Source organism: Kogia breviceps, chromosome 1 (genome assembly GCF_026419965.1).
Source record: "Kogia breviceps isolate mKogBre1 chromosome 1, mKogBre1 haplotype 1, whole genome shotgun sequence".
Taxonomy (NCBI): Eukaryota; Metazoa; Chordata; class Mammalia; order Artiodactyla; family Physeteridae; genus Kogia; species Kogia breviceps.
Genome location: NC_081310.1, coordinates 126529990 through 126548716, shown reverse-complemented (window position 1 = coordinate 126548716; position 18727 = coordinate 126529990). Strand labels below are relative to the sequence as shown.

The 18727-nt window shown below is 35.6% G+C and overlaps 1 protein-coding gene across 1 annotated transcript in view; it reads right to left on the bottom strand.

The window, feature by feature from the left end:
* COL24A1 (collagen type XXIV alpha 1 chain) overlaps nt 1-18727 on the bottom strand; it is a 395634-nt gene that overhangs the window by 278720 nt on the left and 98187 nt on the right. The window contains exons 13-14 of the mRNA XM_059061755.2: nt 12648-12701; nt 10561-10605 (exon numbers count right to left, since the gene is read on the bottom strand). Of these exons, the coding sequence (XP_058917738.1) occupies nt 10561-10605; nt 12648-12701 (99 nt within the window). The remainder of the gene's footprint in view (nt 1-10560; nt 10606-12647; nt 12702-18727) is intronic.

Genomic DNA, 18727 nt, shown 5'->3' with positions numbered 1-18727 from the left:
GGCTCAGATCAGGGGGGAGCATGCACAGCATTTCCCCTTCCCAATTTGCTGGGGAAGTCTGTCCAGCTTTCAAAGGCCAGGTCCTATGCCCTCAGAGGCCCCCTGTGGGCCTCATTGCTCCTGGGGGCATAGGAGGGAGCCCAGGGAGAACAGGAGGTCCAGGCCATGTGGGTCCTTGGGGTATAGGAGGGAGAGCAGGAGGGGCAAGCAGGAGGCACCCTCCAGGACCAGAAGAGCAGGAGAGGAGTGGAGGGTAACCAACCCGCCCACTGCAACCCAGGAAGACTGCTGGGACCCCAGGTGGGGTCCCCTGCCCTCTGACACCAGAGGGAGGAGGCAGGCCTGGGCCCCTTCTGTTTTGTCGAGCCTAAGCCCCAGCCCCACCCCCCACAGGGCTTTTTCAAGCCCTGTGGATCCTAAGCATAGGCCCCGCCCTCCAACATCCATAGCCAAGGTCTTTTCCACCTTTTTGTTTCTTTGTTTTTCCTCTTTTTTTTTTTTTTACTACTCTGATTCTGTTTTACCTTCCGGTTGTTGTTTGACGTATATTTTTATTTTTATATTCTTTCTAACATATCTGTTAGTATCCTACTTTAATTTTATTTTTTACTTTGTTATTGTTTTCCCCCTTTGTTTTCTCTGCCCTTCACGGCTTGAGGGACCTTGGTTCACAAATCGGCGTTTGGACCAAAGCTCCTGGGATGGGAGCTCCGAGTCTGAACCACTGGACTAACAGAGAACCTCAGACCCCAGGGAATATTCATCAGAGTGAGGTCTGCCAGAGGTTCTCATCTCAGCACCAATACCCAGTTCTACCCAACAGCTCACAAACACCAGTCTTGGAAGACTCACGGCAAACAACCAGTAAGACAGGAACACAACCCAATTCACCAAAAAAAAAAAAAAAAAAAAAAAAGAGACGGCAAAAAGATATGTCACAGATGAAGGAGCAAAGTAAAAACCTACAAGCCCAAATAAATGCAGAAGAAATAGGTAATCAACCTGAAAAGGAATTCAGAGTAATGATAGTAAAGATGATCCAGACTCTTGGAAATAGAATGGAGGTGTGGACCGAGACATTACAAGATATGTTTAACAAAGACCAGAAGACCTAAAAGAACAAACCAAGATGAACAACAATAACTGAAATGAAAAAATGCACTAGAAGGAATCAATAACAGAATAACAGGCAGAAGAACGAATAAGTGAGCTAGAAGATGAAATGGTAGAAATAACTGCCAAGGAGGAGAACAAAAAGAATGAAAAGAATTGAAGACAATCTCAGAGACCTCTGTAATAACACTAAATGCATAAACATTTGAATTATAGGGGTCACAGAAGAAGAAGAGAAAAAGGGTCTGAGAAAATATTTGAAGAGAGTATAGTCGAAAACTTCCCTAACATGGGAAAGGAAATAATCACCCAAGTCCAGGAAGCACAGAGAATCCCATACAGGATAAACCCTAGGAGAAACACACCAAGACACAGATTAATCAAACTACCAAAAATTAAATTCAAAGAAAAAGTATTAAACGCAGCAAGGGGAAAACAAAAAATAACATACAAAGGAAACTGCATAAGGTTATCAGCTGATTTTTCAGGAGAAACTCTGCAGACCAGAAATGAATGGCAGGATAAACTTAAAAGAGAAAAAGAAAGAGAAAGAGGAAAACCTACAACCAAGATTACACTACCCAGCAAGGGTCTCATTCAGATTTGACAGAGAAATCAAAAGCTTTTCAAACAAGCAGAAGCTAAGATAATTCAGCACCATCAAACAAGCTTTACAACAAATGTTAAAGAAACTTCTTTAGGAGGGAAACACAACAGAAGGAAAAGACCCATAAAAACAAACCCAAAACAATTAATAAAATGGTAATAGGAACATACATATTGATAATAACCTTGAATGTAAATGGATTAAATGCTCCAACCAAAAGACACAGACTGGCTGAACAGATACAAAAACAAGACCCATATATATGCTGTCTACAAGAGACCCACTTCAGACCTAGGCACATATACAGACTGAAAGTGAGGAGATGGAAAAAGATATTCCATGCAAATTGAAATCAAAAGAAAGCTGGAGTAGCGATAATCCTATCAGATAAAATAGACTTTAAAATAAAGACTGCAACAAGAGATGAGGGATACTACATAATGATCAAAGGATCAATCCAAGAAGAAGATATAACAATTATAAATGTTTATGCACCCAGCATAGGAGCACCTCAATACATAAGGCAAATGCTAACAATCATGAAAGGAGAAATTCACAGTAACACAATAATGGTAGGGGACTTTAACAACACCCCACTTTCACCAATGGACAGATCATCCAAACAGAAGATAAATAAGGAAACACAAGCTATAAATGACAAAATAGACCAGATATATTTAATTGATATTTATAGAACATTCCACCCAAAAGTGGAAGAATACACTTTCTTCTCAAGTGCACAAGGAACATTCTCCAGGATAGACCACAGCCTGGTCACAAATCAAGCCTTGGAAAATTTAAGAAAAGTGAAATCATATCAAGCATCTTTTCTGACCACAATGCTATGAGACTGGAAATCAATTACAGGGAAAAAAAACTGTAAAAAACACAAATACATGGAGGCTAAACAGTGTGCTACTAAATAACCAAGAGATCACTGAGGAAATCAAAGAAGATATTTAAAAAATACATAGAAACAAATGATAACAAAAACACAATGACCCAAAACCTATGGGATGCAGCAAAAGCAGCTCTAAGAGGGAAGTTTATAGCAATTCAATATCACCTCAAGAAACAAGAAAAATCGCAAATAAACAATCTAACCCTACACTTAAAACAACTAGAGAAAGAAGAACAAGGAAAACCCAAAGTCAGTAGAAGGAAAGAAATCATAAACTTCAGAGCAGAAATAAATGAAATATAAACGAAGTAAACAATAGCAACGATCAATAAAGCTAAAAGCTGGTTCTTTGAGAAGATAAACAAAATTGATAAACCACTAGCCAGACTCACCAAGAAAAAGAGAGGATGCAAATCAATAAAATTATAAATGAAAAAGAAGAAATCACAAGTGACACCACAGAAATACAAAGGATGATAAGTGACTACGACAAACAACTATATGCCAATAAAATGGACAACCATGAAGAAATGGACAAATACTTGGAAAGGTACAATTTTCTAAGACAGAACCACGAAGAATCAGAAAATATAAACAGACCTATCACAAGCAATGAAATTAAAACTGTAATTAAAAATCTCCCAACAAACAAAAGTCCAGGACCAGATGGCTTCACAGGCAAATTCTATCAAACATTTAGAGAAGAGCTAACACCGATCCTTCTCAAACTCTTCCAAAAAACTGCAGAGGGAGAAACACTCCCAAATTCATTCTACGAAGCCACCATGACCCTAATACCAAAACCACAAAAAGGTATCACAAAAAAGGAAAATTATAGACCAATACGGCTGATGAACATAGATGCAAAAGTCCTCAACAAAATACTAGCAAATCGAATCCAACAACATATTAAATGGACCATATACCATGATCAAGTGGGATTTATCCCAGGGATGCAAGGATTCTTCAGTATACACAAATCAAACAATGTGATACACCATATTAACAAACTGAAGGATAAAAATGATATGATCATCTCAATAGATGCAGAAAAATCTTCTGACAAAATTCAACACCAATTTATGATAAAAACTCTCCAGAAAACACACATAGAGGGGACCTACCTCAACATAATAAAGGCCATATATGACAAACCCACAGCAAGCATCATACTCAATGGTGAAAACCTGAAACTATTTCCACTACAATAAGGAACAAGACAAGGATGTCCACTCTCACCACTCTTATTCAACATAGTTTTGGAAGCCGTAGCCATGGCAATCAGAGAAGAAAAAGAAATAAGAGGAATACAAATTGTAAAAGAAGAAGTAAAACTGTCACTGTTTGCAAATGACATTATACTATACAGAGAAAATCCTAAAGATGCCACCAGAAAACTATTAGAACTAATCAATGAATTTGGTAAGGTTGCAGGACACAAAATTAATGCACAGAAATCTCTGGCATTCCTATACACTAACAACGAAAAAATCAGAAAGAGAAATTAAGGAAACAATCCCATTTACCATCACAACAAAAAGAATAAAATACCTAGGAATAAACCTACCTAAGGAGGTGAAAGACTTGTACTCAGAGAACTATAAAACACTGATGAAAGAAATCAAAGATGACATAAACAGGTGGAGAAATATACATTCTTTGACTGGAAGAATCAATATTGTGAAAATGACTATACCACCCAAAGCAATCTACAGATTCAATGCAATCCCTATCGAACTACCAATGGCATTCTTCACAGAACTAGAACAAAAAAATTTTACAATTCTTATGGCAACACAAAAGATCCCAAATAGCCAAAACAATCTTGAGAAAGAAAAACAGAGCTGGAGGAATCAGGCTACCCAATTTCAAACTATACTAAAAAGCTACAGTAATCAAGACAGTATGGTACTGGCACAAAAACATAAATATAGATCAATGTTACAGGACAGAAAGCCCAGAGATAAACCCATGCACATATGGTCACCTTATTTTTTATGAAGGAGGCATGAATATACAATAGAGAAAAGACAGCCTCTTCAATTAGTGGTGCTGGGAAAACTGGACAGCTACATGTAAAAGAATGAAATTAAAACACTCTCTAATACCATACACATAAACTCCAAATGGATTAAAGACCTAAATGTAAGATCAGACACTATGAAACTCTTAGAGGAAAACATAGGAAAAACACTCTTTGACATAAACCACACAGCAAGATCTTTGTTGACCCACCTCCTAGACTAATGGAAATAAAAACAAAAATAAACAAATGGGACCTAATGAAACTTAAAAGCTTTTGCACAGCAAAGTAAACGATAAACAAGATGAAAAAGACAACCCTCAGAATGGGAGAAAATATTTGCAAATGAAACAACAGACAAAGGATTAATTTCCAAAATATATAAACAGCTCATGGAGCTCAATATCAAAAAAACAAACAAACCAAGTAAAAAATGGGCAGAAGACCTAAATAGACATTTCACCCACGAAGATATACAGACGGCCAAGAGGCACATGAAAAGATGCTCAACATCCCTAATTATTAGAAAAATGCAAATCAAAACTACAATGAGGTATGACCTCACACTGGTCAGAATGGCCATTATTTAAAAATCTAGTAACAGTAAATGCTAAAGAGGGTGTGGTGAAAAGGGAACCCTCCTGCACTGTTGGTGGGAATGTAAATTGATACAACCACTATGGTGAACAGTACGGAGGTTCCTTAAAAAACTAAAAATAGAACTACCATACGACCCAGCAATCCCACTACTGGGCATATACCCTGAGAAAACCATAATTCAAAAAAAGTCATGTACCAAAATGTTCATTGCAGCTCTATTTACAATAGCCAGGACATGGAAGCAACCTAAGTGTCCATCAATAGATGAATGGATAAACAAGATGTGGCACATATATACAACAGAATATTACTCCGCCATAAAAAGGAACAAAACTGAGTTATTTGTAGTGAAGTGGATGGACCTAGAGTCTGTCATACAGAGTGAAGTAAGTCAGAAAGAGAAAAACAAATACCGTTTGCTAACACATATATATGGAATCTAAAAAAAAAAAGAAAGAAAGAAAGAAAATGGTCAGAAGAACCTAGGGGCAAGACGGAAATAAAGATGCAGACCTACTAGAGAACGTACTTGAGGATATGAGGAGGAGGAAGGGTAAGCTGGGACAAATTGAGAGAGTGACATGGACATATATACACTACCAAACATAAAATATATAGCTAGTGGGAAGCAGCCGCACAGCACAGGGAGATCAGCTCTGTGCTTTGTGACCACCTAGAGGGGTGGGATGAGGAGGGTGGGAGGGAGGGAGATGCAAGAGGGAAGAAATATAGGGACATATGTATATGTATAACTGATGCATTTTGTTATAAAGCAGAAACTGTCACACCATTGTAAAGCAATTATACTCTAATAAAGATGTTAAAAAATAAAAAAAAAAACCCAAAAAACAAAAAATAGAACTATCATATGACCCAGCCATCCCACTACTGGGCATATACCCTGAGAAAACCATAAGTCAAAAAGAGACATGTACCACAATGTTCACTGCAGCACTATTTATAATAGCCAGGACATGGAATCAACCTAAATGTCTATCAACAGATGAATAAAGATGTGGCACATATATACAACGGAATATTATTCAGCCATAAAAAGAAACAAAATTGAGTTTTTTGTAGTGAGGTGGATGGACCTAGAGTCTGTCATACAGAGTGAAGTCAGAAAGAGAAAAACAAATACCATATGCTAATGCATATATATGGAATCTAAAAATTTAAAAATGGTACTCATGAACATACTGGCGGGACAGGAATAAAGATGTAGAGATAGAGAATGGACTTGAGGACATGGAGCGGGAGGGAGAAGCTGGGGCGAAGTGAGTGTAGCATCAACATATACACACTCCCACATGTAAAATAGTTAGCTAGTGGGAAGCAGCCACATAGCACAGGGAGATCAGCTCAGTGCTTTGTGACCACCTAGAGGGGTGGGATAGGGAAGGTGGTAGGGAGACTCAAGAGGGAGGGAATATGGGGATATATGTATGCATATGGCTGATTCACTTTGTTGTACAACAGAACTGTAACACAGTTCTGTTACAATACTGTACACAGTTACAATACACAATACTGTATACTGTTACAATACTGTAACACAGTATTGTGAAGCAGTTATACTCCAAGAAAGATCTATTAAATAAAAAATTATTCATTATAAAAAACTTAGAAAAATGAAGAATTAGAAAGTAAAATGGTATGGGTATAGAAACTCCCAAGCAACATAAGACATTCTGTGGCATGTCACAAGTTGCATGGAAAATCCTACTCCTAAAAAACTATAGCCCTCTGAAAGTGATCCATGATAGGTTAATAGCTGTTTTCAGTTCCACAAAGATAACCTGAGAGTCCTTCAGCACTACCTACCTACCACACTGCTCTTCCATAAGAAGATGGAATAGACAGAAGGAATAATTTCATGCATAAGAGTTTAGCTGAGTGTGTCAGGGATATAGCAACAGAGGCAAAAAAGCCTCCCACACAGTGACAACTAACAGACAACTTTTGAGTCAAAGTCAGTCAAAGAAACAGAGAGACCCAAGGGGAGGTTCTTTGTGCAAAACAGCAGCCACTGGCCAATCACAGTTCATGAGTGAACACATAGTGGAAAAGACTGAATTCCATATTGGGCTTTTCAACCATTCCCACCCACTCACAGGTGATAATCACTGTCATGAATTAGGAAAACAAATGACAATAAGAATCAACTGCATGGAAAAAATAATTTAAAGAAAGCAGTATCATCTCTTGTCAGAAACTATACCTGCAGGAAGGGAACACCTGAGAGATAAAGCAGAGGCTGTAGTTCTGGGCAAACAGATAAACTGTTTACTAGGAAACACGAAAGTTCACATAATCTTTCTCAATTAATTGTCTACAAAACCTCACCTCCTTCCATTCTGCTCCTATCACCCCATACTTCCTAGGCTGCCATCCTGCTACTCCTCTTTTCATTTCCCAAACATTCCAGTTTCCCCATCTTCTGTGCATTTGAACACAGTGTTCTTCTGCCTAAGAGCCCTTTTCCCTTTTCCAATCCACCACCACTCATATATAATCTTCAGAACAGCTTAAAAGACATCTCCTCTGTGAAACCTAATCTGACTTTCTGCTATAACACAAATTGCTCCATTCTCAGTGGCTTTACTTTAGTCCATTATAGCAGTAATCATATTGTATGACATTGCCATTAGATTATAAAGCTGCCAAAAACAGGAATCTTAATTTGTTTGTAATTTTAGGTCTAGCATCTAATTCAGCATTTGATACACAGTAGGTGCTCACATTGTTTTGATTAAAATTTTTAATAAATGTAGGATAGAGGAAGTAATAATACCTGCTCTACCTACTTTACAAATGAGATACATATGTGAAAGTACTTTGAAAAGTATAAAGTACCATCTATATCACTGCAGAAGAGATGACGACTACAAAAATGACTGTTAGTGTCATTAGCCATTTTCATTTCTGTAGAATCTCCGTGAACCTACCAAAGAGTGAGTGGAGAAAGGGAAAGGACAGAAAGCCCATTTTTACTGAGCATTATTATGTGTCAGGCACTGTTTTAAGTCCTGGCATTGAAAGATGAGTAAGAGTTAAGTATTAGGCAGAAAAGTAAAGGTAAAGTGTTTCAGGTAGACAAACAAGTGCAAAGGCCATGTAGTAGGGAGGCTGCATGACATCTGAGAATGAACAGCTTTGCTAGTGCACAGAGTATGTTCTCAAGATGCAGATAAGAACCACCATGTTAAGAATTTTGGTCTTGATCTTAAGCATAATAAAAGAAACTTTGGAGCTAACCAATTTAATGCTAATAGGTTAAATCAAGAATGCACAAAGAGTATCTTTGGAGTCCAATTCCCTTCCCCTACTTCCTGTCTCTCCCTGCTGATAGAACCATTGACCACCACTTACAGGTTTAGCCCTATTCTAAGTTCAGAGAAAAAAAAATTGGTTCTTTGGGATCCACCTTCACATAGAGCTTCTCACGACATCTAAAGAAATCTCTTAAGAGAGATAGTATATATTTTAAGGTATTGTAAGTTTTAAGGAGGTGGTATAGCACAATAGAGAGAATTTTGGACTCTGGATGTACATCATCTGGCTTCAAATCCGGGCTCAACATTTATAAGCTAAGTGGTCTTAGGCTGTTCTGAGAATTAAATGACCTAACCCATGTGACTAGCACATAGAAAATACTAAATGAAAGTGAGCTGTTATTGCTGATTTTATTATAATTACTATATTAATGTTATTATGAAAGAGAAAACTTTAAATGTCCTAGACTTACTCAGTTTCCTTAACTCTTAGTTCTATATTCTTGCCATCTCAAATGGGCAAGTTAAAACTTGTTATGCTGATTTTTACCATAGTTCCAATAACTAAACTCCTGACTTATTCCTTTGGCCAAGCTGCCACCTTCTGACTTGGAGCAGTTAAGGTGGGGAAACATTAAATTTGGAGTCAGAGGACCTGTGTTCAAGTTCAAGCTAAAAATACCATAGCTATAATTTATGGCACAAAATTCTAGAGTCTTAATTACGCACTTCGCATAATAGAGCAAGCTCTAAATTGATTTTTAAAATTAATTTATTTATTATTTATTTTTGGCTGTGTTGGGTCTTTGTTGCTGTGCGCGGGCTTTCTCTAGTTGCGGTGAGCGGGGGCTACTCTTCGTTGCGGTGCATGGGCTTCTCATTGTGGTGGCTTCTCTTGTTGTGGAGCACAGGCTCTAGGTGCGTGGGCTTCTGTAGTTGTGGCATGCGGGATCAGTAGTTGTGGCTTGTGGGCTCTAGAGTGCAGGTTGTGGCGCACAGGCTTAGTTGCTCCACAGCATGTGGGATCTTCCCGGACCAGGGCTCGAACCCGTGTCCCCTGCATTTGCAGGCGGGTTCTTAACCACTGAGCCACCAGGGAAGCCCTTAATTGATTTTTAAAGAAAATCCTACTTCTGCCAATGGTCATGCCCTACTTTTAGATGAACAGAAATAGTTTAAAGATTCTATTTTCATTAGGCTCCTTACATTTCATAAAAGTATGTCAATCTTATCTTTAGCTAGCTCAATGTTAAAGCATATGGCTCTAAGTTTATCTAAAATATCTAATTTATTTCCTGCCCAGAAGCTTGGATGAGAGAAATATATTTATGAAGATATATCAAAAGTAACAGTCTGTTCACTCCAATGAATAATCAAAAATTTATCAGAGAGCTACATATCTGGACTACATTGTTTTGGCCTCCACAGAATTGCTTTTATTAAACTGTACTTTGCTGATGACATCAGAAACTTCAGTGAAACTCGAGTTGAATTAACTGTATAAAAACTGATTAAGTGAACAAATAATATAGTCACTTTTTTTAAGTACAATGAATAAGTTAGGTATTAAAATGTTTAATGGCATTGGTGAAGTGCAGCTCCTACCTTTTGTCCAGGATGGTTTTCCTAACCCTTTATTCAATTTTATTTCATAAAGCCTACTGTTATCATGTGCTTTTGTTTAGACCTATCTGCCTCTCTAGACCAGATGGTATGAAAGACTGTCTCAAAGGAAAGAAGTGGCTATTCTATGTCTTACACTTCTGGAGAAACTGAGTCTTGATTAAGTACCCTTAAGACAAATACACATACACATCAACCTGTAGAAATTTGTTATTTCAGTGTATCCTAAAGTATAATTAATTTTAAAATTCATACTACTGGTCTAATTTGCATATCTGGTGGGGAAATACATGTGAGCAAGGTTGATATTCAACAATGACACTAAAACTTTTCATTTTTGTAAAGCTTTAAAAACACATCTAACAAATATAAATACACACAAAAATATTTGATAAAAAGGATGATATCTGATACTCACTCTAAGCCCAGGAAATCCCGGAGGACCAATGCTACCTACAAGTCCCTAAGTAAGAGAAATGTGCAAAATAGGTTAAATATGATTCCAAACTACTAAGGGTATTTTCTAAAGATGAAGACAAAAATTTCTAGGAAAAAAATATATCAAAATTTACCTTCTTTTAGCTAACTTCTGCAACTTCCCTACTCTTATGCATCCTCCTAAGAAGTGCAAACCTCTGGTGGCAGCTTATATTCTTTAAAAGTGGCCCTGGCTTCATGCTTTTAGATACTAGGACTACCACCTAGCTTAGGATATAGATTTCTCTGTGTGTCCTATGTATCTAATAAAGTACGTAAATCCCATTAATAATCAGCATTATAAACATAATTAGCCTATATGAAGTATGAAAAGACAAGTGGTCAGCATGTCAGGTGAGAACATTTTCAGATAATTTAAAGCACTATCAGCTCTTTTGAAGTACATTATTTAAATTCTCTAAATTTCTCATTTATGAAACTGAAACAGTAATATTTGTTTTCATTTTGTAAAGAATTAAAACTGTAATATATATATTATTACAGTTAATAATAAAACTCTAATATATATATATGAGCTTATGAAAATTTTCTTAAAGCACTACAAATGTAAGAAATTACCAACCTTGTTAAATTATTTATATGAGATTTAAAATTATCTATATTAATTTTTCCAGTTGATTCATGATGGGTCTTTGTGACAAGTCTTAAACTTATCATTACAGTCTTTGTGATAATTCCTAATCTACTCCATGTCAGAGTTACATCATTTACAGGGTACAAAGTATAAGAATACCTTCTCCCTTTATTTTTGCATTTCAAATTCTGCTTTGAAACAAAGATATAGTATAAAATATAGAGAATAATAAACCAATAAACTGAAAATATCCAATTTATTCTTGCATTCTAAAGAAAACTCCAAATGCTCTTCCAGAAGTATTATATTTTAAATACAAGCAGCAGACTTCAAAGAGAAAATTGTTAAATATTGTTAGGAGTCCAACCCTAACAAACTTCACGTATATTTAACTGATAAAACATTAAATAAGATGGCTTCATACTAGGTATCCAAGGACATAAATGGTATTAAAGAAAAAATGTAAATAATGCTTTACTTTATTATGCCTGAAATGGGAAGCTCCCCAGAATCATGGGCAAGAATAAGACGGTAAACATTCTACTTAAGACATGATTCAACTTTTTAACAATTTGTTTGGAAATCAGTTCTACTTATTTTATCTTCCAAGCCTTATAACAAATTAAACTTTTGCTAAATTCACTGAATAAGCTAATACAGTTATAATTTAGAAAAAAATAAAAAAACACTATTTTCAAACAGTTTATTTTAAGCATAAATGCTAATAATTTACATAGTCTAAATATAGGAACTATTCCTAATTTATGACCCAAGGATTTAGTAGTTGATTCTAATTCACCTTAAAAATCTTATGAAAAGAATGTGTACATGACATATATTGGGGGATAGGCATTTTTTGATGGCAAAAAGTTAAGACATTTCTGCCTAGTGTCAAAAAACAGCATTCCATTATCATCCTTTGATAATATAATTAAACTAATTTTAGAATTTTAACTCCCTAATCTGAACATAGATATCTAAACAATCCCCCCAAAAGACTTCTCTATAAAATACTGAAAAGTAAGGTAGCTCAATGACAGGTTTGAGTCCAAAAGAGCAATCACCAAATGCACAATTTTTAAATGAGGCTTGCTAGTACCTTGATGTACATGAAAGGCTTTTTTCCCCATGCCCCTCCCCACAAATATACAAGTCAGTATCGTGATTGTACACTTCTAATATTTTAAATAATCAGTCATGTTTAACATGGTCAAAATAATTAATTTTAATGATTATCTCTCAAGACAGAATTTATAACACTTTTGTCTTATTTCCCATGCTGTAAAACCACGAAGTGGAATGTGCTCAGTGGTATCAAAACTCTCTGGCCAAGAGTGTTGGTCAGGAATGTGGTAATGAGAATGGCAAGTACAGTTGCTATGAAGTCTTGAGTGATGTTAGACTGCAAGGGTGGACCATCACAATTTACTCACAGGACTGCCATCAGGACCTGCAGGGCCTCTGTCTCCAAAGTCACCTGGAAAACCCTGGCCCAAAGAAAAAAGAAAGAAATGCTATTAAAGCCAAAATAGATAAAGAATTCATTTTTGCTGTGTTTTCTGATAGGGAACTTAGTAATAGGAAATATCTATTTCCTAACCTATAAATTATAGTGCAACAAAGATGTGTATCTTTGTTGCATATTTGTTTCGCATAACACTTAATTGATTTTAAGTACACTATTTCTATAGTTTACAAAATTATTTTACATGCCACTCAATATATACAGAAAGCCAAGCTGGAGAAAATAGAAATTTGTTATCCATTATGCAAAGAATCACTGAATGAGAGGAAACAGAACCAAGATTTCCAGCTGACCAATCCATTAGTTTTGTGCACTATTTCATGCTGTTCCTACACACACACCACAGAGAATGAAATGACTATTAATATTTAGCATGTGCTTAGCACACTTACCTTGGCTAAAGGCTTCATACAATTATATATACACTACTTCATTTCATCTTCACAGTAGGTCAAATCAATGGGTACTAATATCCTCACTTCATAGTTGAGGTAGTTAAAGCACAGAGAGTTTAAGTCACTTGTACCCACTAGGGTTGGGTGGGACTGAGCTTTGAATGCAGGCAGTCTGATTGCAGAGTCAGTGCTCGTTCTACTATGCTGTATTAAATACCTTAACTCATCATTCCGAGATACAGCATGTAAAAACATCATTTAAGAAAAGGGAAAATGCACATAAATACTGTAAATACAAAATGCAGTGCGATTGAAATATAAGCTTCCCAAAGGTCTATTGAGAATTCTACACAGTAAAACTATGAAGGACAGTAAATTAATACACTTCCTCATTATAAATTCTATTGTAAAATAACTCAATTACTCAGCTACTCTTGCTTTATATACTCAAAGTTTTTCTTGAGAGATTTACCATTGAGTTTATCAACTTCAAAGCTCCCTTTTTAAAAGGTTACTTTACAAAATTCTTTATAATACTTATTATGAACACTCTGACAACACTCATTTTTAAAAACTTATAAGGCTAACAAAATAAACTACGTTACTAGATTCTTATAATCTTTTATTTAGGCAAGCCAGTATTAAATATTATGTGTTCAACAGATTGCCAAAAATCACTGGTTCACTAGTATAAACACGAATGGGCTAAGTTGAAAAGATGGTTTAACAATGGAAAAAAAGATATGATGTTTCTGAGACAAAGTTAACTCGTACTAGGAGTGGTTTCTCTTATTTTGTAATCAGAGGATAATGCGAAAACCATCTGTACAGTCAAACATATTGCAGCCATACCCCCTTCAAAGTCAGTTGAAATTCAGGCAGGCATTTTGCTCTCATTGTCCTTGGAAGTCAAATCCTGTTGACCATAAGCTCACAAATCTGCAATACATCATTCCATTCAGTATGAATTATTATGGGTATTTGAAAGGATTTGTGATACACAGGTAATGGAAAAAGTAGAAGAAAAATACTGTAATAAATCTGAAACATAAGAGATGATTGATTTTTTTAGATGGATCATAAGTAGGTTTTCCAGAAAACCCAGTGAAATAATAAAGAATGGGGGACATACTGCATGATTCCATTATGTGAAATGTTCAAAATAGGCAAATCTATGGAGATAGAAAGTAGATTAGTGGTTGTCGAGGCCTAGTGATGTGGTGAAGAATTGGAGAGTAATAGGAAATATTACTCTCCAATTTCCAATAGGAAATATTAATAGGAAATATTGGGTTACAATATTGGGTTTCTTTCTGAGGTGATGAAAATGTTCTAAAATTAGTGCAATGGCTGCACAAGTCTATGAATATACTAATAACCACTGAATTGTACACTTTAAAGGGGTGAATTTTACGGTATGTACATTACATCTTAATAAAGTTTTTCTCAAAAAACAAGGAAACAATTGGTCTGGACAAGGAGTGGGATTGCTGAAAACATCTTTGGGGACTCACTCAGGATTGCCTAGGGGATGTGCTCTTTGGGACCGAGTGGTCCCCCACCCTCATCCAGTGGGAGGAGCTGCTCTCCAGTTCAGCATCCCACAGAACTAGTGATTTTTCCCTGCTAGGAGAAGGGAGAGAACTATTATTAGTTCTCCACTTATCACAAAACCTGTATTTTCTACAACCAGCATAAAAACAACAAAATAAGTACTTATTGATTTCAACTTCCTATTCTTTTGGTAGTTCAATAATACATATAATAAATATTAGCTGTTCAACTTCACTTTGCCTCTGAAACAATTCAGTTGAACTGAGAATACACCTACTTTAAAATTTTTTATATATTATTTCTCCTCTCGCTTTACTATGCATTAAGCAGTTCATTTTTAACTCTCTATTCTAGATAGAGATATCTTTTTGTTTTAACCCATCTTACATGTTGCCCATTGTGTCATCAATATTTGAAATAATTCCTACATTTTATTTCATGAAATATAGTACAGTTAATGCCATTAAAAAGCATCATTATATATGGTTACATATTGGACATATATTTTCTTTTGAAGAAAATCATGCCAATGTTTTATATTATTAAATATGTCACTGTTTGTACAGTGTTATTCAGTTGTTATTTCAATTTTGGCAACTATATGCATTTTTTTTTTTTACTGCAGGTAAAGCTCTGAATTCCTTTAATAAAATAAACCTAAGTATTTGAAACCATATATCTTCATTGTAAAAAAAAAAATGATCTTAAAGGTTGGTTGTGAAATATGGAAGAGTAGTGACAAAACATTCTGCCTTCGAACTTGGAATACAAAAGACAGTTTCTACAATTTCTTTCTCCACTTGAAAGAATCTGTTGCAAAATGAAATACTAAATTTTCTCTCATATTTACTTAGTGGAAAATTATAACCCCTAATTTAATCACACTGTGTTCTCTTAGAAATATCCTCCTACTACCAAAGGATATAATGGCCATTTTCAAGGATAATCAACCATAGGAAAGCTTGAGTTTTTGCCCTTTTTGCCCAACTTGCCAATTTCATGAATGTAATAATCATCTTCTCCATCATACTGAGTGAAGTAAGTCAGACAAAGACAAATATCATATGATATCACTTATATGTGAAATCTAAGAAAATGGTACAAATGAATTTATTTACAAAACAGAAATCAAATTACAGATATGGAAAACAAACTTATGGTTACCAGTGGAAAGAGGGGAGGGATAAACTGGGAGACTGGACTGACATATACACACTTCTATATATAAAATAGATCATTAATAAAGACCTACTGTATAGCACAGGGAACTCTACTCAATACTATGTAATAGCCTATATGTGCCATTATATCTAAACAAGAGTGGATATACGTGTACGTATAACTGATTCACTTTGCTATAAACCTGAAACTAATGCAACACTGTATGTTGTGTCAACTATACTTCAATAACAAACAAATAAACAAGTAAATAAATGGCATGCCAGAGTTGCATTGTTACTTCTGTGAACATAATTCTCTTTTTTACATTTTCATTGTTTTGATCAGTTGTAAAATTTTATTTTGTAAAGAATATGACATTTCAGGGATTTCACTTGATCTCTTCAAGTTATGAAGAATTTTCTTGCTCATTTCCACTGTTTGATCAATGTAGTGGACAGATTTTGAGGTGACTCCTAATGATTCCTACCTCCTGTTGCCCACATCTTTGTATGATACCCTCCCTTTGTGTGTGGTGAGACTATGACTTGCTTCTTCTAACAAACAGAATAGAGCAAAGGTGATGGGATGCCAATGATGTGATTATGTTATACTATATGAGTCCATCTTAGCAGCCTGGAGTTGGAGTCTTCCTGAGTTTGATGAAATAAGCAGCTGTGTTGGAGAGGCCCACACAGCAGGGAACTGTGAATGACCTCTAGGAACTGTGGACAGTTCATAGGACCTGAAGTTGGGCGATAGCCAAAAGCCAACAAAGAGCCAGGGCCTCTTAGTTCTACAACCTCAAGGAAATGAATTCTTCTCACAACCTGAATGAGCTTGGAAGTGAACTCTTCCCCAGTCAAGCGTCCAGATGATAATGCAGCAGCTGACACTTTGACTGCAGAAGACCTAGTTAAGTAGTATCTGGACTGCTGATTGATGAAAACTATGAGATTTATTAATGGGTGTATTTTAAGCTTCTAAGTTTGTGGTATTTGTTATGTAGCAACAGATAGAAAACTAATATAATTGGTAATTAAATTTACTTTAAATAAAGTCCTATTTGCACAATTTACTATGTGGTAATGCTCAATGTAAGAGTTCTCACACTGTTTCTAGATTTTAAAAATTTAAGTAAATAATCTTTTTGAAGATTTTCTACTGCTTTTAATTCTCTACTGAAAATTATAATCAATGAATAATCAATATTAGTTAAACAAATTTAAAAATTTATATTTACTTTAAAATTTTTACTGTAATCTAATTAAATATCTTTTTAAAACTGCATAATTCTACCATTTCCCATCCATCTAGCTGCCAACATAAACAATTTTTATCATGCTTCATGAATTTTGTTTCTATACCTATGATATACAAAATTTAAGAGTAATATGAATTGTTTAAGAATACAAAATGTTTCTCAGTCTCTGGGAATTTCTCAGTCTCAGCTATTGCAAATATTGCACTAGTTCTCCTACCTCTGAAGCCAAACACAAAGAGAAGAAAATAGAAGGTTTGCATTACTTGAAGCAGTACTTCATTATACAAGAGCCTATTGCATTCATACCAGAAGGAGAATTAGATAATTCATCTTTCCTCAACTGAAGTGCTTCTACTGCCTGCTCAGTACTCATCGCAATCTCAAGCAGTTTCCATCTCTAATGTTGGCAGTGGTACCAGCTACAAAACTTCATGGTATTCAGATGTGAGGTTATAAGCAAGAGATGTGGAGAAGAATTTCTCTGAGCCTTGAAAATTATTAAAATACTTTCATAACCAGCCTCAAAGATGGACCCTCGTGATTCTCACTACCTGGTAGTAATGCCCTTGTGTAGTGTCCCCCCATTTTGACTCCTGGCTGGCCTATGTGACTAACAGAATATAGAAGTAACAGAATGTGAATTCTTAGGCTAGGTCATAAAAGGCACTATACCTTTCACTTTGCTCCCATGGACCACTTGCTCTGGTGGAAGCCAACAGCCATGCTGTGAAGACACTCAAGTTACCATGTGGAGAGTCCCCATGGTGAGGAAATGAGACTTCCCACCAGCCAGTAAGTGAGCCACCTTAATAGCAGATCAGCCCCAGTCAAGCCTTCAGATGACTGCAGTCCTGCCCAAAATCTTGACTGTAACCTCATATGAAACCCTACGCTAGACCCACTCAAATAAGCCACTCCCAAATTCCTGACCCACAGAAACTATAAGAAATAATATATATTTATTATTATTGTTTTAAACTGCTAACATGGAGCAATCTGTTACATAGTAATAAGTAACTAATACATAATAACAAGAATGGATGTCTAGGATTGCAGGTCATACAATGCCAATGCTAAGTGCTGAATCCTGAGTGATGGGAAAATGTGTTTTTAAAATACATTTTATTTTATTTGTTTGTGCTGTACAGGGTCCTCTAAAGTGCAGAGCCCAGATCAAGTTTCTCTTGCCTGGGTCTGATGGTACTGTTATCAAACATTAAGAACAAAAGAAGTATTCTAGACTCGCTATGCCTGAATATATATGTGGTGTTAATATTGTAGACTACACACAGATACTATACTTGGTGGTATAGCTACATATCAGGGAACAGTGGAAAACTTATTGCTTAGGGAGTCTAGTAAAAGAATTATTTTCCTTGTTCTACAAAGACATTAGAAAAACACTGAATATAAAATAACTAGAGAAACATGAGGACTAAAATAACCATAAAATACTGGTGACTATATTTATGGAATTAAAAAATAAAAGCATTGCAAAATTTTTCTGTTAAAGACTACAATTAACTATGAACACATTTTGCTCTTTCTAAAGAACAAATGTTTAGAAACAATATATTCAATCTAAAGTAGAGATAAATTAAAATTATCATAAAAGAC